At 44.7% G+C, this 27,333-nt stretch overlaps 1 protein-coding gene across 19 annotated transcripts in view; it reads right to left on the bottom strand.

The window, feature by feature from the left end:
* The window catches only part of LOC115140228 (splicing regulator ARVCF-like), a 367,731-nt gene that overhangs the window by 25,008 nt on the left and 315,390 nt on the right, over window positions 1-27,333 (bottom strand). For 16 of the 19 annotated variants that reach the window (XM_065026736.1, XM_065026742.1, XM_065026740.1 and 13 more), the window contains 4 exons: window positions 22,695-22,812; window positions 22,296-22,467; window positions 19,252-19,269; window positions 18,492-18,563 (listed from right to left, as the gene is read on the bottom strand). In XM_065026736.1, coding sequence (XP_064882808.1) covers window positions 18,492-18,563; window positions 19,252-19,269; window positions 22,296-22,467; window positions 22,695-22,812 — 380 coding nt within the window. The remainder of the gene's footprint in view (window positions 1-18,491; window positions 18,564-19,251; window positions 19,270-22,295; window positions 22,468-22,694; window positions 22,813-27,333) is intronic. The other 3 variants (XM_065026739.1, XM_065026743.1, XM_065026751.1) reach the window with 1 other exon arrangement.

The raw sequence follows: 27,333 nt of genomic DNA, 5'->3' as shown, positions 1-27,333 counted from the left end.
CGAGTGAGGAACATCTGTAGTCTCCATGAAAACACACTTCAATCAATAACAGCTTGCTATATCACTTCACTCTTCTTACAGCAGGTCAAAGGGGTGTTAACAGTGTCATTAAGAGAATGGGAGAGAGGGAGCAGAGGGTCACACTCTGCCTATGAAACACTAGCTAAATAAATAATACTGTTTGAACAGGGGAAATCAGAAGTCATTGGATCCCCATTCCAGCTCTGAAACATAGGCACACGTTTAACACCATGAGACCAATGTGGCTCAGAAAGTATGGTTAAGGTTTTCATATCGCTGTCTGTGTCATAGATAATGAATGCTTTCACAGGGAAAGCCACAGAGAGAGCAGCTATCACATCACGTTGTTAGGGCCGCTTTGAAAGACAATAGCTGACCCGCAAACCTGTCAGAAAATATCAGGAAGTGTAATTGAAAACAACAACAACAAAATTGAAGGCTTGGAATGTTGGATAAATGCCTGTTTTCAGTTCAGTCGGTTCATACGAGTCAGTTCTTTAACCACTCTCTCTTTCCATCGCTCTTTCCACATCTTTCACTCTCTCCTTCTCTCCATCTCTATTTTTATTTTCCCTGGCCTTGGTACCAATTCAAACAAAGCACAACCAGGCCGCTAAGGCCACTTTTAACAACAGCCATCTCACTAGAGAGGCAGGGAGCAAAAGTCAAGCCTTTGAATAATGCTTATCCTCTTTCTTTCTCTCTGCATATTGGCGTCTCTTTGGGTATTGGCTTGGCAAACCAAGGGCACCAAACATTAGCATATCCAAACAACAACAGTTGGTGGCATTTTGTTGGAAGGTGACATTAAAGGGTCCAGAGGGTAACTGGCGGTCAGCCGATTTTATGGACAGCTAACTACAGTACTCATCCTCTAAGGCACGCAACATACCAATCCGGCCCGCAGGTGGTTTGAGTAATGAAAAAAGAAGAAGATATTTTGTGTTTTTATTTCCTAAACAAAAAATGTGTGTGGGGGGGGTGTAGAAATAATATTTCTGTGTAGAAATAATAATGGACCTACATTTCCACAGTTTCTTGACGGTGTCCAGCTCACTAATCATTTTGACGGTGAGGCAATATAGCCAATTTTCAGTGCGGCATCCCAGACCTCGTTGAAGAATGAATGCGGCCCGTGGGTCAAAAAGAGTTTGTCACCCCTGCTCTAAGGGCATAAAGATACCCCAGAGAGCAGAAAGAGAGGGAAGAGGTGGTGGGTAGAGGTGCATAAACAAACTACCGGTACCTAGTTCCTCTCATCCTGTCTCTCTCCATCATTGTCATTCCACCACTGGGGGTTGGTAGGGCATCAATGGGAAGACACTGTCAAAAGGCTGACAGAGACTTGAAAGAGTTTGGCTGGCTTGGCTCAATGTGTATCCTGGATCACAGCTCCGGTGCTGCCATTTTAGGAGAAGACACCAGACATCCTTTCTCCTGTGCAAAAGGGATAATTAGGTCCTGCTGTGGCACCCCAGGATTAGGCATCTTCCAGGTCTTCCAGACCGGAGCTACCGTTAGCAGAGAGACTGTCTGTCACCGGTCTCCCATGGACGCCTCGACGCTGGCCGTCTCAACGGGCCACATTGTTTGCTTGTCACACACTTCAAACCTTTCCTTTTCCAAATCTACAGGACATGTTTCTGTTTTCACCATCCTCCAGCTGAACAGAAAATAATAACTCAGTAGTTCTTCACCGCTACCCAACAACAAGTTATAAAGGTTGCTGTCTGTGGTTAACCAGAGGATGTGCCTTCCAGCGACAACCTTTCTGGATCACAGTTAGAATGCAATGTGCTCTGGCTTTGTTTCCAATGTTCCTAAATCTAATAGTTCCTAATGGCTTCTGGGCCATGGGTTGAGGAGGATGTCTGTTTATATGAAACCTTGGTCACGCAAGACAATAATATCCTTCAGCTATGGCCCTTGACCTGGCATAATATCAACGTCTCTCTCCAGGAGGAGCTCCTACTGACCATATAGGGATGGGTTCATCTGTTTCTCTAAGCCTACCTTCAGCCCATCCACACAGTGGCCAGTTAGCTTAGAGTCCCTACATCCTTTCCAGGGCTCAGAGAGAGACAGACACTGCCCATTAGACTGATATGTGTGACCTCAGGGGAGGTTTGATAGAGAAAGCCGCTAGCCACTCTACATACGTCAGCATGCGGCCTGGCCTGGCCAGACACACATTTAGATGCATATCTGGACCTGCAGGGGACTGGATGTTGTTATGGAGGCTGCAGATAAGACTCAGATACCAATGCCCATGTGGTCGGAGGCTCAGCACTTCATTTCCTCCCTCTGTCTTTATCTTTCTCCCTGTAAGGGCCCCAGAATGCAGACTGGCTGGCTGGTGACCTGGCTGGCTGGTGACCTTGCTGATTGGCTGGTGGACTAGCTGGCTGGCTGGTTGGCGGACTGACTGGTTAGTTGACTGGCTGGTTAGTTGGTTGGTTGACTGGATGGTTGGCTGGCTGGCTGACTGGCTCTGTGTGCTCCTATAGAGGTTTAGTGTCAGATTGTATGCCACAGGGGAGCTCAGAGCTCAAATCCTGGAGATTGGGTTGGGGGGAAGGGAGGGGAGTGGGGGGCTCATGGGGCTGGGGGGAGAGGGGGTAAGCTGAGCTGCTCACAAAATGTAGTCGCAAACAGAAAACGGGAGAGGGAGAGATGGAAGAGGATATGGAAGATAGAGATGGATGAAGCGAGGGAGGGAGATGTATAGGAGAAAGAGGAGGAAGCAGAGGAGGGATGGGAGGTGTGTAGGAGAGAGTGAAAAGGAGGAGGATAACAAAGCGGAGGAGGGATGGGAGGTGTGTAGGAGAGGCAGAGGGAGTAAGAGGCGTGTGGTGGAGGGCAGAGGCAATGTTCCCTCCAAAAAAAAGTTAATCACTGAGCAAATTTCTGGTCTGTTGAGCGCAAACTTGAACGTTGTGAAAATTCTTCCGGCTCGCTTTTACTGTGAACCTTGAGGCTATACCCACTTTAAGTTAGTTTTAACAGTGGTCAAGTAAGCCACTGTGGCTATTTGATCATAATGTAGGTCTACCAGAGTGGCCTACCATCAAAAACTATGAAGAAAATGCATCCCATACATAACATTTTAACAGTGGTGTAAAGTACTTTAGTACTACTTAAGTAGTTTTTGGGGGTATCTGTACTTTACTTTATTTATATTTTGGACTACTTTTACTTCACTACATTCCTGAAGAAAATAATGTACAATTTACTCCATACATTTTCCCTGACACCAAAAGTCCTGGTTACATTTTGAACGGAAAATGGTCCAATTCAAGCACGTATCAAGAGAACATCCCTGGTCCCTGCATCCCTGCTGTCTGGTCTGCTTAATATAAGGAATTGAAATTAATGATACTTTTACCTTTTTTTTTACCCCCTTTTCTCCCCAATTTCGTGGTATCCAATTGTTAGTAATTACTATCTTGTCTCATCGCTACAACTCCCGTATGGGCTCAGGAGAGACGAAGGTCGAAAGCCATGCGTCCTCCGAAACACAACCCAACCAAGCCGCACTGCTTCTTAACACAGTGCACATCCAACCCGTGGAAACACCGTGGAAACACCGTGCACCTGGCTACCTTGGTTAGCGTGCACTGTGCCTGGCCCGCCACAGGAGTCGCTGGTGCGCGATGAGACAAGGACATCCCTACCGGCCAAACCCTCCCAAACCCGGACGACGCTAGGCGTTAATGAACTGCTAATTTTTTTTTTTTTCTCTTGCTTTGTTTTCTCTTTTCCATATGACATCATCTTTGATAAGCTACCCAGGAAAGGGCTGAAAATAGCCCAAATGAATATATATAGCCTTAGAAATAAGGTTCATGAAAATAATAACTTACTAACATCAGATAAAATTCAACCCACCCCCCCAACCCCTCTTCTACGCTGCTGTCTGCTCAAGAGGAAGCTTCTCACTGTAACCAGTGCCTGTAATCTGGTTCAGATTATTAATCAACCTACCAGGGTATTTACAAACACTACAGGAACAAGATCATCCACATGTATCGATCACAATTTTACTAATACTGTATAACTTTGTTCTAAAGCTGTATCCATACCCATTGGATGCAGTGATCACAATATAGTGGCTATATCCAGGAAAGACAACGTTCCAAAATCTGGGCCTAAAATCGTGTATAAGAGATCATACAAAAGATTTTGGTTGAATGAGATGGGGCAAAAGGACTGGCTAGGGAGTGGCCACTGCATTTTAACATGGAAATAACTGTGCTATCGTTCAGCCTACAGTAGCAGTCAATGTGTGGTGTTTAATGTAGGCCTACATTCCATGAGAATGAAAATGTTATCCTGAAAATGTTATGTTGTGTGATGCAAGATACCACTTGACAAAATAAAATGCATTGTTATTCCAATACCATTATTACAGAGAATCAGACACATTATGCCACCCAGTGCCTATTGACTAGTTATCTTAGAAATTTAAAAAGAAAACGCTCATGTTTTGTGCTCTTGTAGGAAGCAAATCACTCCCCCAATGCGAACTACAAATGAGCTATAACGAATTTATAATAACTCATTAACTAGCAAAGATATGAACAAACGTACAAATGTGCACATATCGCTACATGTAGATCTTCCTTTGATCTCAAAACAAAAGTAGTAAAAGTTGATAGTGTTAACTAATGGGGAAAACTCTAGAATGCTAAGTGAAGTTCAATCTCGTGCTTCTCTGCGCACCCTGATATTTCTTCTGCGTGGCAGTCCCGGTGGAGCTTCACACCCGCAGCTTAGAGGGAACAATGGGCAGAGGATACAGAGAGGAGTATCCACTGGAACAGAAATAGCATGGGCCTGAGGTTGCCACGGCAACCATGTCCTCCACTACTAACAAATCTGTTCCTTAGAAGCCACAGCAACAGGATCACACTGACATCTGGATGATGGGAAAGCTGTCTATTTATTTTGTGAAAGCGGAGAGATTGACAAGCTAAAACGGAAACGAAAGAGAGGGGTGTCAAACGTGTCCTTTCAAAGTCCTCGAATAATGCCTGCAATAATTCCTCAGTAAGTGATACACTTCAGATAGAAATGGCACTGCAGATTTAGAATTAATGTTCAGGTTTTTGAGAAGGATAGTATCTTGTGTTGTTTTTAATAACAACACGCCTGTCTCCCAGACAGTGTTATGTTTCTGAGACGAGAGGGTTGGTGTTCTGCAGCATCACCTTGAGGGCTGGATGGCTGGTGCCGACTGTTTGCCAAGGCTCATCACGTACTCAGATAGACACAAATGTTAGAAACGCCAGCAGAACACCCAATACCAAGGGAAAGGCATGGAGGGAAAGGCATCCACAGAGAACTGAGATAAAATACTCAAATCAAATCAAATGTATTTATCACATACACATGGTTAGCAGATGGTAATGCGAGTGTAGCTAAATGCTTGATATTAGCTGTCTTGTGTCGCTTCACAAAGCCTGGAAGGCAGAGCAGGAAGTAAAGATGTTATGAAGCTGCTACGCATGAATACAAACTTACTAGACAGCTGGTCAGCAATGCAGACTTTTGGTTAAATAGGACGAGAGAATTGACATTCCGAACACGTGGCGACTGCATCTGACAAGGATTTGAGAAACAAGAGGCTTCTTTTTACATTGGGATTCAAGAAAGGAAGAGGATGACACAATGAAAAAGAGAGTGAGAGGGTGAGAGCGCAGAGGTAGACAAAGAAGAGAAATTGCAACTGCTTGACTGTAAAGTGAGCTAGTGTATTTTAGATCAAAGCCTATTAAGAGACTAGACACCTGTCTTGCTAATGGTACCATAGACAGATGAGAGCTAGGAGACTAAGCTGACAAATAAATGTATCATGTTTGGGGGAGAAGAAATCTTGATAATGACCAATATAGATTATGGTGCAGTTAATCCAGTGTGATTCTGTCTTGGTCAGTACCTGGGCCGTGATGTAAGGCAGAGGTGGGCAGGGACAAATGTGGACGTAGAATGTGGACGTGTGACTGGGGCTGGCACTGAGGCTCTGACTCTGGATAGTAGAATGTGGACGTGTGACTGGGGCTGGCACTGAGGCTCTGACTCGGGATTGTAGAATGTGGACGTGTGACTGGGGCTGGCACTGAGGCTCTGACTTGGGATTGTAGAATGTGGACGTGTGACTGGGGCTGGCACTGAGGCTCTGACTCGGGTTTGTAGAATGTGGACGTGTGACTGGGGCTGGCACTGAGGCTCTGACTCGGGATTGTAGAATGTGGACGTGTGACTGGGGCTGGCACTGAGGCTCTGACTCGGGATGGGGCTGTAGAATGTGGAATGTGGACGTGTGACTGGGGCTGGCACTGAGGCTCTGACTCGGGTTTGTAGAATGTGGACGTGTGACTGGGGCTGGCACTGAGGCTCTGACTCGGGATTGTAGAATGTGGACGTGTGACTGGGGCTGGCACTGAGGCTCTGACTCGGGATTGTAGAATGTGGACGTGTGATTGGGGCTGGCACTGAGGCTCTGACTCGGGATTGTAGAATGTGGACGTGTGACTGGGGCTGGCACTGAGGCTCTGACTCGGGATTGTAGAATGTGACTGGGGCTGGCACGTCTGTGACTGACTGGGCTGGTACTCTGAGGCTCTGACTCTCTGGGATTGTAGAATGTGGACGTGTGACTGGGGCTGGCACTGGGAGGCTCTGGGGCTGGCACTGAGGCTCTGACTCGGGATTGTAGAATGTGGACGTGTGACTGGGGCTGGCACTGAGGCTCTGACTCGGGATTGTAGAAAAAGGCTGACACGGATTCTGTAGCTAGGACAAGGACAGATGCAGGCTTGGCGATAAGATTGGAGCTGGGAGAGATGGGGATCGGTGTGTGATGAGGACAGTGACTGTATTTGATGATGGAGGGATTTCCCCCGCCTGTGTCTGTTTCAGGCTTCCCACCATACACTGTGTCATGATGAATATTTGTGCAGAGAAAGATCCCAGTCTTTCTCTGCACACATATGCGAACATAGTAGCCACGCACACACACACAAACACACAATATTCCATCAGCCTCAGCCTTGTGAATCTATGGGCTCCATTTGGACAAGCAATCTTCCGTGTCTGTGGAGCGGCATGATGAACAGCACACAATAATGGACACATAATACCACCTTCATGGTCAAAGGCACAAGACCTTGTCCTCCGCACCACAGGGGTGTGTGTGTGTGTGTGTGTGTGTGTGTGTGTGTGTGTGTTTTGCACTCGCTCTCTGAGGGTAGAATGAATAGAGAAACGGTAAAGGGGACATGGGGATGGAGGTTGACTGCATCTCAATCCCTGATAGTCTAAACACATTAGTGAGAGAGTATAGAAAAAATATATTTCCTGTAGATTGTAGAAGGCTGTTCTAGTGAATATCACACACTATGGTAATGGCCTATGGTTTGTCACCTTGTATGAATAGATGGATTTGCAGTTCAAACAGGACTTGACCTTTTCAACGTAAACCCTGGGAATGTACTTAGTTGAGCAGAAGTTCAAACATGACTTCACTCTTTCAGCATAAACCCAGGGAGTGTATTTAGTTGGCCAACAGCCAGTGTAAACTTTGCATGGCCTTGTGACACTTCCCTCCTGTTTACAACATGGCTCCCGTTTACAACGTTTTAGGACTCAAATTTAATTTTAATACTTTTTTTACTAAAACATGTCACATTGAATTAATTCCTAGGGGGGCTTCGGTGTGCAAACCTCCATAGTGGCTCTGACAGCTATGTCGTGTCTCTGCCATTACTCTGGTTGTAATAAGATTAAAGCATCTCTTGCAGAAACATCCCGTTTTGGCTCAAAAGGGGCCAAACAAAGGCTCCCATTGGTGGGATAAAGCTCCTTGCATTCTTCGCTCCTGCTTCTAATTCTCCTTTGTAATTATCGCTCCAGCCATTCTGGTTTAGAGGGAAGACCGGGACATTAAATCATCCGGAGAGTCGTGAAGATATTGTGGGCTATTGTGGATTGGATTCCGCCACCCATTCCTTTCTCCAGCTCAATCCTGCAGAGCTGAAAACACTGTTTAGAGAGAGACAAGGCGGCTCTGGTAGAAAATGAGAAACATTTCATTACGGATCTCACAGGGAGAGAGGAAGTGGTCATGAGGATTGCAGACCACAGGAAGACTAGTGCAATCAAAGATGGCTATCTGCTATCAGGTTTAACACACTTCCACAGCGCACACCGACACACACACACACACATACTGTATATGCACACACACACCTGACAAACACTAGCTAGCTAGTGCACACCAAGTTAATTTTAACAAAGCCAAAGCAACAGCATTTCAACATGGGACCTCCCAGACCTTAGGGTTATCTGAACCCTCAGTGCATTCGCATTGACCCACGTTGTCGGTCTGAAATAACATGGCTTTCTTCCCTTTTTTTGGTTTCATTCTTTCCTTTCATGTTCATTATTTCTGTTCATCATCAACTGTTTGAATGATATGGCTTGCGGGGGAATTCACAAGAGCAGTGGCGTCCGCTGAGAGCCGAGGCGTTGACAATTTAAATGATTACACCATGTCGGTTGTAGGCCCATTCCGTGATGTTTTTGTTTCAGAGGCGGCGGTAGGAGATGAGATACAGAGCCCAGCAGAGTGTGATTGGCATGCAACGGTTGACAGGCTGGCAGCGCCACGCTCTGTTATGACCAAGGATCACGATGGGTGGCATCCCAACAGCTGGCCTCGGAGAGAATAACTTATTTATAATCTCATCCCCTCATAGCCGGGGAGCTGCCAGTAATGGCACACTTAAGTTAAGAGAGCATGGTGAGAGGCTCGAAAGCTGGCCTTTAAGCTCCCCTACACACAGAAACACACACACACACACACAACACAAACACACACACTTCGCATTAAGTGCTGCATTGTTTCTGAGTTCAGAGGATTTATTTCTCCATGGGATTATTTATGTCCATGGAGAATTCTATAGCCTACTTTGTGACTGAATATGGTGACTGGAATGGTTACTCAAAGCCAAAACAGTCACTCATCACATTCCATGCATACAATTCCATTCCGGAATAGAGACTGGGCTAGTGATGTCACTAGGCATGATGTTATGGAAGGCTATAGGGTTATTACGTGTACACAGTCAGGAAGTGTATGTTGTTATTCTATTCTACGTGGCATGAATGTACATTCACATGGCAGGCCCATCTAATGACAGTGAATGAGGGACTGCTCTTAGTGTTTCCTGGCAGCAAGGCAAAGTCAGACACATGTTTTATCTGACGGTTGCTGTGAGTTTGAGGTGTGTGTGTGCGCATGTGTGAGGTCACAGGAGGTGTTTGGCACTGGCCCTTATTTACTGGCTTCCTACTTTCACTTGGGGCGGCTGTCGATACGCCCTAACTTTCCCTCCCGTTTTGGAATAATGTCGCTCTGACTCACATCTCTATTTATTACACAAAATAAAACGGATGAGTTTGGGGAGTAAAAAAAGGGAACATAGAAGGTGTTTACTTTCTGTTAGGGATTAGGGACTTCAGGAGAGTTTCTGTGTCAGGGTGAAAAGAACACTTCTTCTTTGACATTGAATCCACAGGAGGGCAATTCCACAGTAACAGGATGATGGTGAGACTAAGATTACTCCCTCTAAACTGTACATTAAAGAAAAACCAATGATTGCTAAAGTTAAACAAACCATACAACTACTTTTAGCAATTTCCACAGACATTCTTACAAAAACACTAACTTGAAGAACAGTGCAGATGCAAAATTTGGTAACAGAATGACGCTAACAGAATGACAGAACAAACAGCACAAACCGTCATTCCGTTACCCAACTTTGCATCTGCTCCTCCAGAACCTTTCCCAGACTTTGGGTTCTGCTTGCTAATGTGATAAATGTACCTGTGATGAGTAAAGTTGAGAGACAAACAATGACTCTAAAGCCTGATTCTCCATTCAGTTCCGATCCACAGTCTACGCTTTGCCTCTGAACTAACAGTCAAATTTCATTAGACAACTATAGATAACTCAACCGGGACACTATAGGGATAAAAAGCCGAAGAAGCATGTCACAATAGTAACACTCTTGTTGTTGTTGACATTTTAAAACCCTTTAAATGAAATGCTGCACTTGTAAATCAAGCCGTTAAAGCATTATGGAGTCATACCATGAAATGCTATGGCTTCCCCTCTCTCTCTTGCACAAGGGCGGACTTGGTGATTTGGAGGCCCTAGGCATGACAGTCAAACAAATCACTTTAAAAAGTAGGTTACTTTTGCACGGTCATCCCCAAAAAATCTAGCATCTGAACAGTGCACTATGCACCTGCCAACTTTCCTTCAATTCGCAAGTTGCAGAAACTATCTCACTGGAGAAAGCATCCGAGTGAGCGAAACAGCTCCCCTCTATCTTACTATATGTAGCCCATGTACAATGCATTCGGAAAGTATTCAGACCCCTCGACTTTTTCCACATTTTGATACGTTTTGGAACCACCAAGTCTCTTCCAAGAGCTGAGCAAACTGAGCAATCGAGGGAGAAGAGCCTTGGTCAGGGAAGTGACCAAGAACCTGATGGTCACTCTGACAGAGCTCCAGAGTTCCTCTGTGGAGATGGGAGATCCTTCCAGAAGGACAACCATCTCAGCAGCACTCCACCAATCAGGCCTTTATGGTAGAGTGGCCAGATGGATGCCACTCCTCAGTACAAGGCACATGACAGCTTGGAGTTTGCCAAAAGGCACCCCAAGACTCTCAGACCATGAGAAACAACATTCTCTGGTCTGATGAAACCAAGATTGAAGTATTTGGCCTGAATGCCAAACGTCACGTCTGGAGGAAACCTGGCAGCATCCCTACGGTGAAGCATGGTGGTGGCAGCATCCTACAGTGGGGATGTTTTTCAGCGGCAGGGAATGGGAGACTAGTCAGGGTCAAGGGAAAGATGAACGGAGCAAAGTCCATAGAAAAACTTGATGGAAACCTGCTCCAGAGTGCTCAAGACCTCAGACACAGCCAAGACAAAGCAGGAGTGGCTGCAGGACAAGTCTCTGAATGTCCTTGAGTGGCCCAGCCAGAGCCCGGACTTGAACCCATCAAACATCTCTGGAGAGACCTGAAAATAGCTGTGCAGCGACGCCCCCTGTCCAACATGACAGAGCTTGAGAAGATCTGCAGAGAAGAATGGGAGAAACTCCCCAAATACAGGTGTGCCATGCCTCCTACCCAAGAAGCCTCAAGGTTGTAATCGCTGCAAAAGGTGCTTAAAAAAGTACTGAGTAAAGGGTCTGAAAACATAGAAAAAGTCAAGGGGTCTGAATACTTTCCGAATGCAGTGTATCTGATGTATCTGATACATGGACCACATATAGTAAGACAGAGGGGTGCTGTACACACACATGTCCTGTGCCTCTGCCTTGACAACAATAGCAGTATTATCAGCAGCTACTGTCTTTTTACTAAATAAATGCATTAACTTAGAATTTTAACAGAACAATTACCTATCTTCTTTCCTTTTTTTCTTTTCTCTGACCCGCTCTGAAAGCACCTCACTGCTCCAGCTTCATTTAATTTCAGCTTCATTTCATTTCACTACTCTGGACGGTTCTGACTTATATGGACAACTACAAATACCTAGGTGTCTGGCTGGACTGTAAACTCTCCTTCCAGACTTATATTAAACATCTCCAATCCAAATTGTAATCTAGCATGCACAACAAAGCCTCCTTCACTCACGCTGCCAAACATACCCTCGTAAAACTGTCTATCCTACCGATCCTCGACTTTGGCGATGTCATTTACAAAATAGCCTCCAACACTCTACTCAGGAAACCGGATGCAGTCTATCACAGTGCCACCCGTTTTGTCACCAAAGCCCCATATACCACCTACCCCTGCGACCTGTATGCTCTCGTCAGCTTGCCCTCGCTACATATTCGTTGCCAGACCCACTGGCTCCAGGTCATCTATAAGTCTTTGCTAGGTAAAGTTGCACCTTATCTCAGCTCACTAGTCACCATAACAACACCCACCCGTAGCATGCGCTCCAGTAGGTACATCTCACTGGTCATCCCCAAAACCAACACATCCTTTGACCGCCTTTCCTTTCAGGTCTCTGCTGCCAATAACTGGAACGAATTGCAAAAATCGCTGAAGTTGGAGACTTATATCTCCCTCACTAACTTTAAGCATCAGCTATCTGTGCAGCTCACCGATCGCTGCAGCTGTACACAGCCCATATGTAAATAGCCCATCCAACTACCTACATCATCCCTATATTGTTTTATTTACTTTTTTGCTCTTTTGCACACCAGTATTTATACTTGCACATCATCATCTGCACATCTATCACTCCAGTGTTAATTTGCTAAATTGTAATTACTTCGCAACTATGGCCTATTTATTGCCTTACCTCATTACACATTTTTGACACACTGTATATACACTTTTTCTATTGTATTATTGACTGTATGTTTGTTTATTCCATGTGTAACTCTGTGTTGTTGTTAGTGTCGCACTGCTTTGCTTTATCTATGCCAGTGTAACGGTCGTCGAAGGTGGAAGAAGGTGAGGACCAAGGTGCAGCGTGGTATGTGTCCATATTTATTAGAATGAACACGGAAATAACAAAATAATCACCCACAACTCAAAAGTGAAAACAGGCTACCTAAATATGGTTCTCAATCAGGGACAACGATAAACAGCTGCTTCTGATTGAGAACCATACCAGGCCAAACACAGAAATCCCAAAACATAGAAAAAGGAACATAGACAACCCACCCATCTCAAGCCCTGACCATACTAAAACAAAGACATAATAAAAGAACTAAGGTCAGAACGTGACAGTACCCCCCACCCTCCGTGGCCTCTTTAACACAGCGACCCTCGCCGCCGACCTCGGAATGGGTCCCGAATGGACGGGAGATTCCGGCAGCACCGGACGGATGGGAGATTCCGGCAGCACCGGACAGGCAGGAGACTCCGGCAGCTCCGGAGTGAAGGGCGATTCTGGCAGCTCCTGGCTGACTGGCGGCTCTGGCAGCTCCTGGCTGACGGGCGACTCTGGCAGCTCAGGACAGACGGGCGACTCTGGCAGCTCAGGACAGACGGGCGACTCTGGCAGCTCAGGACAGACGGGCGACTCTGGCAGCTCAGGACAGACGGGCGACTCTGGCAGCTCAGGACAGACGGGCGACTCTGGCAGCTCAGGACAGACGGGAGACTCTGGCAGCTCAGGACAGACGGGAGACTCTGGCAGCTCAGGACAGACGGGAGACTCTGGCAGCTCAGGACAGACGGGAGACTCTGGCAGCGCTGGGCAGGAGGAAGGCTCTGCCAGCGCTGGACAGGCAAGAACACCTGTAGGGAGGAGACAGAGAGACAGCCTGGGGCGGGGGGTTGCCACCGGAGGCACCGGATAGACTGGACCGTGGAGGCACACTGCAGGTCTCGAGCACCGAGCCTGCCCAACCTTACCTGGTTGAATGCTCCCCGTAGCCAGGCCAGTGCGGCGAGGTGGAATAGCCCGCACTGGGCTGTGCTGGCGAACCGGGGACACCTTGCGTAAGGCTGTTGCCATGTACCCCGGCCCGAGGAGACGCACTGGAGACCAGATGCACTGAGATGGCTTCATGGCACCTTGCTCGATGCCCACTCTAGCCCGGCCGATACGAGGCGCTGCTATGTATCGCACCGGGCTATGCCTGCGCACCGGGGACACCGTGCGCCTCACGGCATAACACGGTGCCTGCCCGGTCCCTCTCTCTCCACGGTAAGCACGGGGAGTTGGCTCAGGTCTCCTACATGACTTAGCCACACTCCCCGTGTCCCCCTTCCCAATAAATATTTGGGGCTGCCTCTCGGGCTTCCAGCCGCGCTGCCGTGCTGCCTCCTGATACCGCCGCCTCTCAGCTTTCGCTGCCTCCAGCTCTGCCTTGGGGCGGTGATATTCCCCAGCCTGTGCCCAGGGTCCATTGCTGTCCAGGATCTCCTCCCATGTCCAGGAGTCCTGAGATCGCTGCTGCTGCTACTGCCCGTTACCACGCTGCTTGGTCCTTTGGTGGTGGGTGATTCTGTAACGGTCGTCGATGAACGACTGAACTAAGGTCAGAACGTGACAGCCAGGTCGCAGTTGTAAATGAAAACTTATTCTCAACTGGCCTACCTGGTTAAATAAAGGTGACATTTAAAAAAAAAAAAAAGAATAGTAAAGCTCCCTTTATGGTCTCAAATTGCCGACCAATCGGGCAATCAGGCAATCAGCCAACCCTTAGTAAACTTTTGGAAAAAATGGTGTTTAACCAGATACAATGCTATTTTACAGTAAACAAATTGACAACAGACTTTTAGCATGCTTATAGGGAAGGACATTCAACAAGCACACCACTTACACAAATGAATGATGATTGGCTGAGAGAAATTGATGAAAAAAAGATTGTGGGGGCTTTGTTAGACTTCAGTGCAGCTTTTGACATTATCGATCATAGTCTGTTGCTGGACAAATTGATGTGTTATGGCTTTACATCCCCTTATATATTGTGGATAAAGAGTTACCTGTCTAACGGAACACAGAGGGTTTTCTTTAATGGAAGAATCTTCAACAAAATCCAGATAGAATCAGGAATTCTCAATCTTTTTCAATCTTTACTAACGACATGCCACAAAGCCTGTGTCTATGTATTCGGAAGACTCAACACTATACACGTCAGCTACCACAGCGACTGAAATGACTACAGCACTTAACAAAAAGCTGCAGCTAGTTTCAGAATGGGTGGCAAGAAATAAGTTAGTCCTAAATAATTCAAAAACTAAAATAATTGTAGTGACTGGGTGTATTGATACACCATTAACTAGACAAAGGTGCAGACACATGGATACGCACACATTGTGATATTGTTGTATGGTAGTATTGAACATTTTGTGTTATGGATATGTGGTGGTGTAGGGATGTTATATGATGTACTGTTCTATCTTTAGCTCATTCAGTACAGACATAGTTCACTGTTATATATTTTGTTTTATATGTAATGTGGGTGCTTTGGTGTGTTTGGACCCCAAGAAGAGTAGCTGCTGCCTTGGCATCTAATGGCGATCCCTAATAAATACAAATACAAATACAATTTCAAAGTGTAATTAATCGCTTCACCATGCTCAAAGGGATATTCAATGTCTGCTTAAACATAAAAAATGCATTTACTGACAGGTGCCATTTTTTGCGAGGCATTACAAAAGCCTCCCTGGTCTTTGTGGTTGAATATGAGGTTGAATTTCACGGGAATTTACAGGTAATTCTATGTGTAGAGTACAGAGATCAGGTAGTCGTTAAAAAATAATGTTAAACACTATTATTGTGTGCAATTTATTATGTGAGTTGTTAATATTTTTTTTACTCCTGAACTTATTCAGGCTTGCCAAAACAAAGGGGTTGAATACTTGACTCAAGACTGTTTCTGCTTTTTCAAAAGCGCATCATTCCACTCTGCTGCCTCTCTCTCTCCCCACACATTCGGTACTGAAGAAGCAAACCAAAAGAAAACTGTTTTCTTTTGAAGCGATTTCCCTCTGCTCTCTGACACGCACGCGCACACGCACACTCCCACACCGTACATGACCTTTCCTCAAAGCAAAAGGTTTAACGTTGTGCCGTTTCAATTAACGTTGGTGTGAGTGTTCCATCGTCTTGCTGGCTGACACACTCTCTCTCTCCCTAATGAAATGCTTTCTTCTTTCAGAGTTCTTAATTACTTTGTTCCAGCGCCTCTGTTCTCCTCTCAGGGACCATGAATAATGCAATAACAGGAACTTTGGAAGTCCTTTAATGATCTATGTTCTATCAACAGCACCTCTTTATAGTGCAATCAGGCAGGGACAATTAGTTATACACAGAATAACAAACTCATAGTGAATTCAAAATTATGTCCCTGAAATTATTCATGTCCATAACGTCTTCCTCCACGCCCTCATCCGGGTGCAGACCAATCACTACTAGTGTGTGTGTATGTGTGAGTGAGTTTGTGTTTCAATACACTGCTGGAGACCTATATCTCACGCTGGGTATTACCGTAATTATAGACTCCTGCATGTTGTAAAGTGATGTAGACAACAAATCAGGGTTGAAATAAACATTAAATCTCCCACAAATCTGTCCCTGTTATTTCAGCTCCGCCAGTGCATTTGGGGAGAAGAGTTGTCCTATCCCCACCTTCTCTAAAATAAACTAGGGGGAAATACACTGAATTTACACCCACAGTACACAGGATTATCATAGACAAATAAACAGTGTAGATGAGTGTAATATCCTATTTGAATTATCATGGGTAGACTACAGCTGCCATCCTACTACTGTAGCTACTATAAAATGATGAATCCAGTTGAGCAATAATCCAAGTTTGACATACTTAGTGCCACCGTAGCTTTACCTGTGTCATCATGTTAATCCGTTTACTTCACACCACATTTACATAATGTATATGTAGTACAGGTAAACACCAAAAAAATCATGTTTTCATCCTCATGCATGAAATATAGCAACTGCTCTCCCAAACACGCATCATCTCAACACTATATCCCTAGATGAAATCACAGCAGTGAAGCAAGACAAGAGGGGGGATTATTTCTGATTGTGTACCATTGAAACTTGATCAAATTGCAGCCAGCCAATTGCTACTTTCTAGTGAGTGCAGCCAGTGTTGCAGCTAGCCTAGCATGCCTAGCACTTCCAGTGAGTCCAGCCTGTGTTGCAGCTAGCCTAGTATGCCTAGCACTTCCAGTGAGTGCAGCCTGTAGTGCAGCTAGCCTAGCATGCCTAGCACTTCCAGTGAGTCCAGCCTGTGTTGCAGCTAGCCTAGCATGCCTAGCACTTCCAGTGAGTGCAGCCTGTGTTGCAGCTAGCCTAGCATGCCTAGCACTTCCAGTGAGTGCAGCCTGTGTTGCAGCTAGCCTAGCATGCCTAGCACTTCCAGTGAGTGCAGCCTGTAGTGCAGCTAGCCTAGCATGCCTAGCACTTCCAGTGAGTGCAGCCTGTGTTGCAGCTAGCCTAGGGTGCCTAGCGCGTCCAGTGACTACAACCTATGGAACATGTTAATTATCCTCCTCACAGCTCTTCTGCTTACTTGATTTTAGAGTGATAAAAAGGAGGCAGAATCGGCTTACCTCTGTAAAGCACCGCAATTAATTGTAATCTAATTTAACAAGAGGCCCACTTTAACTTGCTAATGTGGCTAATTGTAGCCACACAGGAAGTGCTATTGACCGAATGGTTGCCATTAGACATGATGAAGGCACTGATGTGTGAATACCTCAGCCCACAACATACACACATATCTCTCTCAACTGCTATATGCAGACAGAAAAACACAGGTGAGTGCGCACACACACACAAACACACCCAAACAAACACCCACAAGGGATTTGTTGTGGTGGCTGAATGCCAATGTTGTTTGACTGTAGCAACTGGTTGAGGTGTTTATTCTTTAGAAAGGCGAGGAGAAAAGGGCGAAGATGGAAACGTTTCTGCACAGAGACACAAGACAAGTCCTCATTAAATCAGTAGAAGGAACAGTACAACAGTAAACAACCTATATTTATTGTATCAAAAGCTCCAGATGGTAGACCAGTACAGCAGTACAGCAAACCATTTCATCGTGGCATAACATTCCTCAAGTGTATTAGAAATAAGCAGTACATGTAGGGACTCATGTTATAAGTAAACAATTTTGATAAGACATTGCGTAGAGTATCAGTTTATTCTTAAATTAGGCCTATAGACATATAAAGACTTGGGAAGATGAATTTTTGAGTCTGGTGCTAGCTCAGCTAAAGGGAGGGGAGTACTGCAACAGTCCCCTGTCTGTTGGTCCTCTCAGGTTCTGTATCTATAGTGGGCTAGGTTAATCCTAGCCAGGTTCAATAGTAGAGAGACTTGGAGAGGCTGGAAGAGACTCACTTCCTACACAGCTGCTTTACCTCACAGGCCAAGGTGACCCACTTGCTTACACCATTGTAACTATTTGTGTCCCTGAAACTCATAGGCTACAGAACATGAAACATTGGCTGCTATTCAACTCTCATGTAAAGCAGCTCAAATGCTTGGGAGTGCTTCACAAAAGGCCTGGGATCTCTGCTAGCAAAGGCGTTGTTATCATATCAACCCAGCTATTGATATCAAATCAGCAGCAGTCATCTGTCAAGGTGGCAATTTAAGCAGTAACAAAAATTAAATGGCACCCTACGCCACTCTAGCATGTGTAAGCAAGTGCAACACTTGACATCCTTCCAGTCAGACCAAACCATCCATGATAAGCCAATTTATTTCTTGGTAGCATTTTTGTCAAAACAAGGCTAATTTGGTCATTTCTCTTGAAATAACATTTGACAGAAAGTCAATGGCAGTCATGCATTTGGGATGTTCTCCCTTTCAGTGACAAGAAAAGGATCAACAGGTTGAAGTTGTACTAAGTAAACCTCATTGACAGAACAAGCCTACCTTTTGTGGGTTCTGTGCGCTTGGGTAGATCCAGCGTATCGTAGTTTTTGTCATTCTCGCAGTTTTTTCTGGCTGGATAGAGCCAGAGAGAACATATGTAAATGCAACATTCAGAGACAACCTGACAGAGTTCACTGACAATGTCCTAGAGACAATGCAGGACCACACACACACACACGCAGATGAACACACAAGCATGCATGCACAGACACATGCACACAGAAACATGCATCACTGCACACACAAGTCTAGTAGCAGCCCTTCCCAGAGATGGCAGGTGGAAATCCCCTTTAATAATGCAGGGAGGGTAATGGAGCTAGGTGACTACAGAAGGGCCAGCTAATGAACCTCTCTCCATCCATATCCTCAACAGGGAGGGAACATGCCTATGTCACTATGTGAGACTCAACCTTTAACATTTCAAACAGAACTTACCAGCAGGCTGAGGGGAAACTGCACTGCAGTCTAAAGCTGGGACTAAAAACTAGAGCCCAGGTTCTTTTTCACTACCCAGACTTACCCGTCTTACCTGGCCCTCCCCTACCTCTACCCCCGAGATTAGGCTAGGTTTGGATTACTAACACCATGACGTTGGGGGGCATGATGAAAGAGGTAGAACTACAGTAAGGGTGCAGCAAATAAAGAGGGGAACACGTGAAGTCCTTCAAACCTTTTGGAGGAGATCCAAACTACTAATGCTACAGTAGCTATAAGGGGAGGGATGAGAGGGTGTGCTGAGTCAAGACATGAGGACACTCACCTTGATTAAACCATTCCTCTATAGTTAGCCAAGGAAGCAGCAGCAATGCCAAAAACACAAGCAGGGAGAAGAGAAGAGTAAACGATAAAATAGGTTGTGAGGATTAGAGGTGACAATAACAAGTAAACACTTCAGTCAACTTGGGGCTGTAAATTTGAGAGAGCGAGAGAGAGAGAGAGAGAGAGTGAGAGAGGGGGGGGTGTATGTTTGAAAGAAATCAAGGGAGGGAACGGAGAAATAGAGGCAGTAGTGCTGAGCGATTAGTGGTTCAGTTTCGGTTAGAGTATTACAAAACTACCACAGTTTACGATTTCGGTTTCAATTATTATTTTAACCTCTTGTGTGTAGGGGGCAGTATTTTGATGTTCACCTAATGGTTACCTAATAATCCCCAGTTTACAATTATCTCATTCATCCCCCTCCTCTCCCCTGTAACTATTCCCCAGGTCGTTGCTGCAAATGGGAATGTGTTCTCAGTTATCTTACCTGGTAAAATAACAGATAAATAACTTTTGGAATTTTCGTCTGCGATGTCATGACCGCTCGAGCCTGTTGATTTCTGAACATAACGCACCAACCAAATGGAGGTATTTTGGATATAAAAATAATCTTTATGGAACAAAAGGAACATTTATTGTGTAACTGGGAGTCTCGTGAGTGCAAACTTATGAAGATCATCAAAGGTAAGCGATTTAATTTATTGCTTTTCTGACTTTCGTGACCAATCTACATGGATGCTAGCCGTTTGTAATATTTTGCCTACTGAAAGAGATGTGCTTACATAAACGCTTGGTATGCTTTCGCCAAAAAGCTTTATTGAAATCTGACAAGCCAGGTGTTAACAACAAGCTAAGCTGTGTTTTGCTATATTGCACTTGTGATTTCATGAAAATTAAATATTTTTAGTGATTTAATTTGGCGCTCTGCAATTCAGCGGTGGTTGACGAATATGATCCCGCTAACGGGATGGGTGCATATATAAATTATTAAATAATGACATTACACTTATTTTTGAGCTTTTTAATGGAAGTTCCACAGCCAAAAATATTGAACATTCAATTGCCAAAACATAGAAAATATTCCCTTCTCTGTCAGGTCCACATTGGGACCATAAATAGAAAAATAGGAAATTAATATGAAATAATATAATATTTCAGTTGTGTATATTACTTAGTTTTTATTTTATTATTTTATTATTTGTAATTCCTTAAAGTCATCATCTCATCTGTGTTTAAGCAGTAGCAGCCAAACAACCAGACAACATCATCTCTGTACTCCCCATACTGTTCTGTCTTTAGTCATTTTATTTAGCTAGGCTAGCTGCAGAGCTGTCTGACAAAATCCAGAAATTACCAGAAAGGTAAGACGCATTACTTCTCATTGTTTATGGCCCTCTCCTGACAAATAATTACATTTGGGGATTACGTAGATTACATTTTCCATGACATTTCACTGGTTTTAATCGCTCAGCACTAAGAGGCAGAGGGAAAGAAAGAGAGCAAGAGAGAGAGTGGGGGAATATAAAGAAAGAAACAAGTATATAGGTTAAAAGTAGACAAGCAGAGAGTAAATCCCTTTAGCACTCCACAGGTATTCTTTTGGGACAGTGCTCAAAGAGGCTGTGGTGTCAGTGTGCTCGGCTCATTATAGAGAAAAAAGTGTGTGGTCTAACTTTACTATCCATTTGTGTTCCAAAAGTCCACAGAAGAATAGTAAAACAAGGAACATTTGGAGACATTTCGCCAGTACCAAAAAGGAAAAATTGTATTTTAGGTATAGGGGTTAGGGTTACGGTTACGGTTAGGATTAGGAGTTAGGGTTAGGGTTAGGTGTTTGGGGTTAAGGTTAGGGAAAATAGGATTTTGGATGGGACTAAATTAGTAAAACCAATGTGCGTGTGTGTATCACTACACTGTAGTGCCACAAACGAGGAGAGAGAGGGTCAGTCACTGCCACATAAGGCACTAAGCCAGCCACACATAACAGCACAGGAATATAGGAATCAAGAATAAAAAGGGAAATGCAAAAAGCAACCATTAGCATTCACTAAATAAGTTGGCCTGAAGCGTCAATTTATGGTAATGGCTCTAACGGCAAGTGTCAGAATTCGGGGGGGTAATTTAGAGCGTTTATCATGTAACTAATTGCTGTGAAAGACTGTTGTCTAAACAGCTCTCCTGAAAGATCCAACTCCCCTTCCAGCACTCATGCTGGTTTTATAGGGCTGTTTTTAGCTTTTTTAATGTAGGCTATCTCTCCTTCAAAGTACATCTCCAGGGCCTGCGAAGGCTAAACACACCTCATTAACTGCTATGTACAATAGAAGCCCACTGGCTAATTCGCTTGAGATTGTCATCTATGATATTAATCTGTAAACACACACACTTTTAGACACATGCTCCAGTGCTTTCTTGGCCCCTAAATCATTGGCGTCCCCCTCTGGACCCTGAGGGGTGAAAGGTCAGTGAAATTGGGTCTCACATCATTGGCTAAGTGATTAATTTCCATCATTATTTGTTGTGGGAGAGGGAGCTCTGCTTGTTGTTCAGCCATTAGTCAGCCAATGATTGAGAGGTGGCAAATATACGAATTACATACTGTATCTGTTTAGGACCAGAGGTAGCCTATACTAAATACTGTAACTGTCTAGGGAGAAACAGCTCTGGGCTAAATGAGGTAAATAGAGCTCTAAAGAGCTGAAGAACTGTTTGATAGGCTTGGGTACATACAGTTAACTATACAAACTGACATGGCCCATTTTGCAAATAGCATACAGGTTTAGATTCCATTGTAACTGAATGCCAGATAAGGAGAAAAGTGAGATTGATAGGTGCTTCCTACAGATCAGTCATCACTGGCGGTCCATGGAAGAGGCTCGTTATGGGACTGGGTCTACGTTTTTGGACTGGGCCTATGTCTTGGGACTGGGCCTACATTTTGAAGCTGGGCCTACGTTTTGGTACCGGGCCTACATTTTGTGACTGGGCCTATGTCTTGGGACGGGGCCTATGTCTCGCCAGTCTCCCTCTGTTTTGTCCTCTTACCTTTGGCCTTCTTCCCTCCAAAGCAGCCTGCGTCATCCTTCTTCTTCCTCTGAGGGCCCGCAGAGCCCGGGGCCTGCAGAACGGACGGGTCTGTGAACTTCTCGGCCCCTGGGATCTCTTTGTGAACGTGGTAAGACAGGTTCCTCATGATACACACACAGTTCTCCACAGACTGGTGGGGGGGATAGAGGTAGAGGGAGGGACAATGTCAATTCAAACATATACAGATTGATCAAGCAATATGATATGAAAGGGACTGGTTATTTTCTAGGAAATTAGATAGAGAACAGCAAAACTCAGCAGTTAAGAGATCCGCATCCACGGTATTAAATGTCTCCAATGAACAGATTACATATTGGCAATGCAGATACAGTAATATCGGTCGGTTTGGAGGCTCACCTTGTTGTCCATGTCTTTCTTGCCCACAGCTGACTGCAAGGCGTGCAGCAGAGCATCCACAAGCCCCTCACACTCCCTTAGTCTGCGCCTTGCCTCGGCCCCGTCCGAACTCACATTCCTGGTGTAGAGAAAGCAGAGAGACAGGGAGGTTAAAGAGACAGAGATACACAGGTCAGAGAAACAGAAAACACAACCACATGTTTTAAAGACCAAAAGCATTTAATTAAAAAGCATCAAGAATATAAACAGTTAGGTAGACTTGCAAATGGAACTTGCAGATTCTTCATTCCAAATCAGACTATTGTAAATTGAACACAAATATAAACACAACATGCAACAACAAATATTTTACTGAATTACAGTTCATATAATAAAATCAGCCATTGCATCGTCTGTGGACCTGTTGGGGCGGTATGCAAACTGAAGTGGGACTAGGGTGGCAGGTAAGGTGGAGGTGATAGGATCCTTGACTAATCTCTCAAAGAACTTCATTATGTCAGAAGTGAGTGCTACGTGGCGGTAGTAATTTAGTTCAGTTATTGTTGCCTTCTTGGGTACAGGAACAATGGTGGCCATTAGCAGACCGGGATAGGGAGCGATTGAATATGTCGTTATACACACCAGCCAGCTGGTCTGTGCATGCTCTGAGGATGTGGCTAGGGATGCCGTCTGTGCCAGCAGTCTTGCGAGGGTTAACATGTTTAAATGTCTTACATACCTCAGCCACGGAGAAGGAGAGAGGGGGGCGCAGTCCTTGTTAGTAGGCTGCTACGGTGGCACTGTATTATCCTCAAAGCGGGCAAAGAAGGTGTTTAGTTTGTCTGGAAGCTAGATGTCGGTGTTCATAACGTGGCTGGTTTGATTTTTTTTGTCCGCAATTTCCTGTAGACCCTGCCACATACGTCTCGTGTCTGAGCCATTGAATTGCGACTCCACTTTGTCCTTATACCAACATTTCGTGTGTTTGATTGCCTTGCAGTTTATATTCTGCCATATTCCCAGTCCTCTTTCCATGGTTAAATGCGGTGGTTCGCACTTTCAGTTTTGCGCGAATGCCGCCATCCAGCCATGGTTTCTGGTTAGGGAAGGTTTTAATAGTCACAGTGGGTACAACATCTCCAATGCACTTCCTTATAAACTCACTTAACAAATCAGCGTATAGATCGATGTTATTCGCTGAGGCTGCTCTGAACATTTCCCAGTCTGCGTGATCAAAACAATCTTGAAGCGTGGATTCCGATTGGTCAGACCAGCGTTGAATGGTTTTAGTCACAGGTACATCCTGTTTGAGTTTCTGTCTATAAGACGGTAGGAGCAAGATGGAGTCGTGGTCAGATTTGCGGAAGGGAGGGCGAGGGAGGGCCTTGTATGCATCACGGATGTTAGAGTAGCAGTGATCGAGTGTATTGCCTGTGCAAAACTGCAATAAATATGCTGATAGAGTTTAGGTAGACTTCTTCTCAAATTTGCTTTTTTTAAATCCACAGCTACAATAAATGCATCCTCAGGATATATGGTTTCCAGTATACATAGATTTCAGTGAAGTTCCTTCAGGGCTGTCGTGGTGTCTGCTTGAGGGGGTTTATACACAGCCGTGATGATAACTGACAAGAATTCTCTTGGGAGATAATATGGCCGGCATTTGATTGTAAAGAATTCTAGGTCCGCTGAGAAAAAGGACTTGAGTTCCTGTATGTTGTTGGGATTACACCATGAGTCATTAATCATGAAGCATACACCCCCGCCCTTCTTCTTCCCAGAGTGGTTTTTATCTCTGTCGGCACGACGCATGAAGAACCCTGGTTTGCTGAACCGACTCCGACAACGTATCCCGAGAGAGTAATGTTTCCGTGAAACAGAGAATGTTACAATCTCTGATGTCTTTCTGGAAGGCAATTAGACTTCTAGGATTAGATCCACTGTCCTGGGTTGTGGTCCGAACAAAGGATCCGCTTCGGGAAAGTCGTATTCCTCGTATTCCTGGTCGTAATGTTAGTAAGTTGACGTCGCTCTTATATCCAATAGTTCTTCCCAGCTGTATGTAATAACGCTTAAGATTTTCTGGGCTAACAATGTAAAAAACAATATACTGCATAGTTTACTAAGGACTCGAAGCGAAGCGGCCATCTCTGTCGGCGTCATCTTAATTCCTCTTCAATGGCTGTCCGAAGTTTCTGGAAATTGTCGGGAACTGGAACGCCACCGTACACGTCGATCGAGAGCATCCCAAACGCGCTCAATGGGTGACATGAATGCAGCCCATGGAAGAACTGGGACATTTTCAGCTTCCAGGAATTGTCTACAAATTCTTGCGACATGGGGCCATGCATTATCATGCTGAAACATGAGGTGATCTCAGGATCTTGTCACAGTATCTCTATGCATTCAAATTGCCATCGATAAAATGCTGTTGTGTTAGTTGTCCATAGATTATGCCTGCCCATACCATCACCCCACCACCACCATGGCACACTCGTTGATGTCAGCAAACCACTCGCCCACACGACGCCATACAAGTGGACTTTGGTTGTGAGGCTGGATGGATGTACTGCCAATTTCTCTAAAACGAAATTGGAGGCGGCATATGTTAGAGAAATTAATATTAAATTCTCTGGCAACAGTTCTGGTGAACATTCCTGCAGTCAGTCTGCCAATGAACACTCCCTCAAAATTTGAGACATCTGTGACATTGTGTTGCGTGACAAAACTGCACATTTTAGAGACGCCTTTTATTGTCCACAGCACAAGGCGCACCTATGTAATGATTGTGTTGTTTAATCAGCTTCTTCATATGCCACACCTGTCAGGTGGATGGATTATCTTGGCAAAGGAGAAATGCTTACTAACTGGGCCGTAAACACATTTGTGCACAAAGTTTGAGAGAAATATGTTTTTTGTGCATATGAAACATTTCTGGGATCTTTTTTTCAGCTCATGAAACATGGGATGAACACTTTACATGTTGGTTTATATTTTTGTTCAGTGTAGTTTGAGTGAATACAACCTGCAAGGCTCTGTATAGGCCTTTTCAGAGAGTTTAGTTGTGGATAGATAGCAGGAGCTGCCAGGCTCGCTGGGGACTTCATTTAAGAATGTTTCCTTTCTGTGCCATATAATCACATTACCAACCACCCAGCAAGTCCTGGAGGAGGATGCCTGCCACCACTGTGGAGGGGTTGAGGGGGGCAGTCAAAGCCTTGTGCCCTGCCCGCATGACACACACACACACACACACACACACACACACACACACACACACACACACAATCAGTCTCTGGGGCAGACTCCATTTATCTCAGGTAGAGCCTGGGCCATTACACACTTTGGCCTAATTAAAACTAATCTATGGTAGAGAAGCAGACAGCGCAGACCATCTGGGCCTCTATTCCCAAGTCATAAAACATCCGTTTTGGCCCAGAGAAATCACTTCCACCCATAAATGCCACCAAGGTGCATCCAACAGGGATTGATTTGAAGGAAGAGTTGTGTGTGTGGTTGTTTGTGTGCGCTTACAGTAGGTGTATGTTTGGGCCGACATACAAAGCGGGATATGCGTTTTTTATTGGCAGGCATTTTATTGTTGCTTTTTCTAGAAAGTACATCTATTGTGGGTGTCAATTTGTGCATGTATGTGTGTTTCAATGTCAATCTGTATGTGTGAGGGTGTGTGTGAGAGAGAATGTGTGTGAGGGTGTGTGAGAGAGTGTGTGTGTCTGAGGGTCCATTCTGTGTGTCCATTGTGTGGCCCGTATATCAACTGCCCGGTCCCAGGGGTTAGTGATGGTGACATGTGGCCATAAAGGGACAATAGACTAGCCATAAAGGGACAATAGACTGTCCTCTGTTGGAGACAGCCTCCCTGGTGGAGACTGATGAAATGTCCTGACCTCGGGCACCACCATGTCCCTCATCACAAGGTCATAATATATATAAAAATATAGTATTCACCCCCCTTGGATTTCTTCACGTTTTATTGTGTTTCAGAGAGAGATTCAAATTACATTTTTTTTCAATGATCTACACAAAATACTCTTATGTCAAGGTGGAAGACAAAGTATATATTTTTTAAGATGAATGAAAAATAAAACACCTTGATTAAATAAGTATTCAGCCCCACTACATGTTATAATCACCTTTGGCAGTGATTACAGCTGTGAGTCTTTCTGGGTAAGTCTCTAAGAGCTTTGTAACACTTGAATTGTGCAATATTTTAAAAATCAGATATGTTCAATTATTGCCATAGATTTTCAAGCAGATTTAAGTCAAAACTGTTACTTGGCCACTCAGGAACATTCACTATCTCATTGGTAAGCAGCTCCAATGTAGATTTGGCCTTGTGTTGTAGGTTATTGTTTTCCTGCTGAAAGGTTAATTCCTCTCCCAGTGTATGGTGTAAAGGTGAGGCAGGTTTTCCTTTAGGGTTTTGCACGTGCTTAGCGCCATCACTTTTTATCCTGAAAAACTCCCTAGTCAAGTATACCTATACCATGATGCAGCCACCACCATGCTTGAAAACAAGGAGGTATTTACTCAGTGATGTGTAGTTGGATTTGCCCCAAACATAAGGCTTTGCTTTTAGGCCAAAAAGTGTATTCCTTTGCTGTGTTTTTTTGAAGTATTACTTTAGTCCCTTGTTGCA

Source organism: Oncorhynchus nerka, linkage group LG13 (assembly GCF_034236695.1).
Source record: "Oncorhynchus nerka isolate Pitt River linkage group LG13, Oner_Uvic_2.0, whole genome shotgun sequence".
Taxonomy (NCBI): domain Eukaryota; kingdom Metazoa; phylum Chordata; class Actinopteri; order Salmoniformes; family Salmonidae; genus Oncorhynchus; species Oncorhynchus nerka.
The sequence above is the reverse complement of the archived record's forward strand: the minus strand, read 5'-3'. Positions and strand labels throughout refer to the sequence as shown.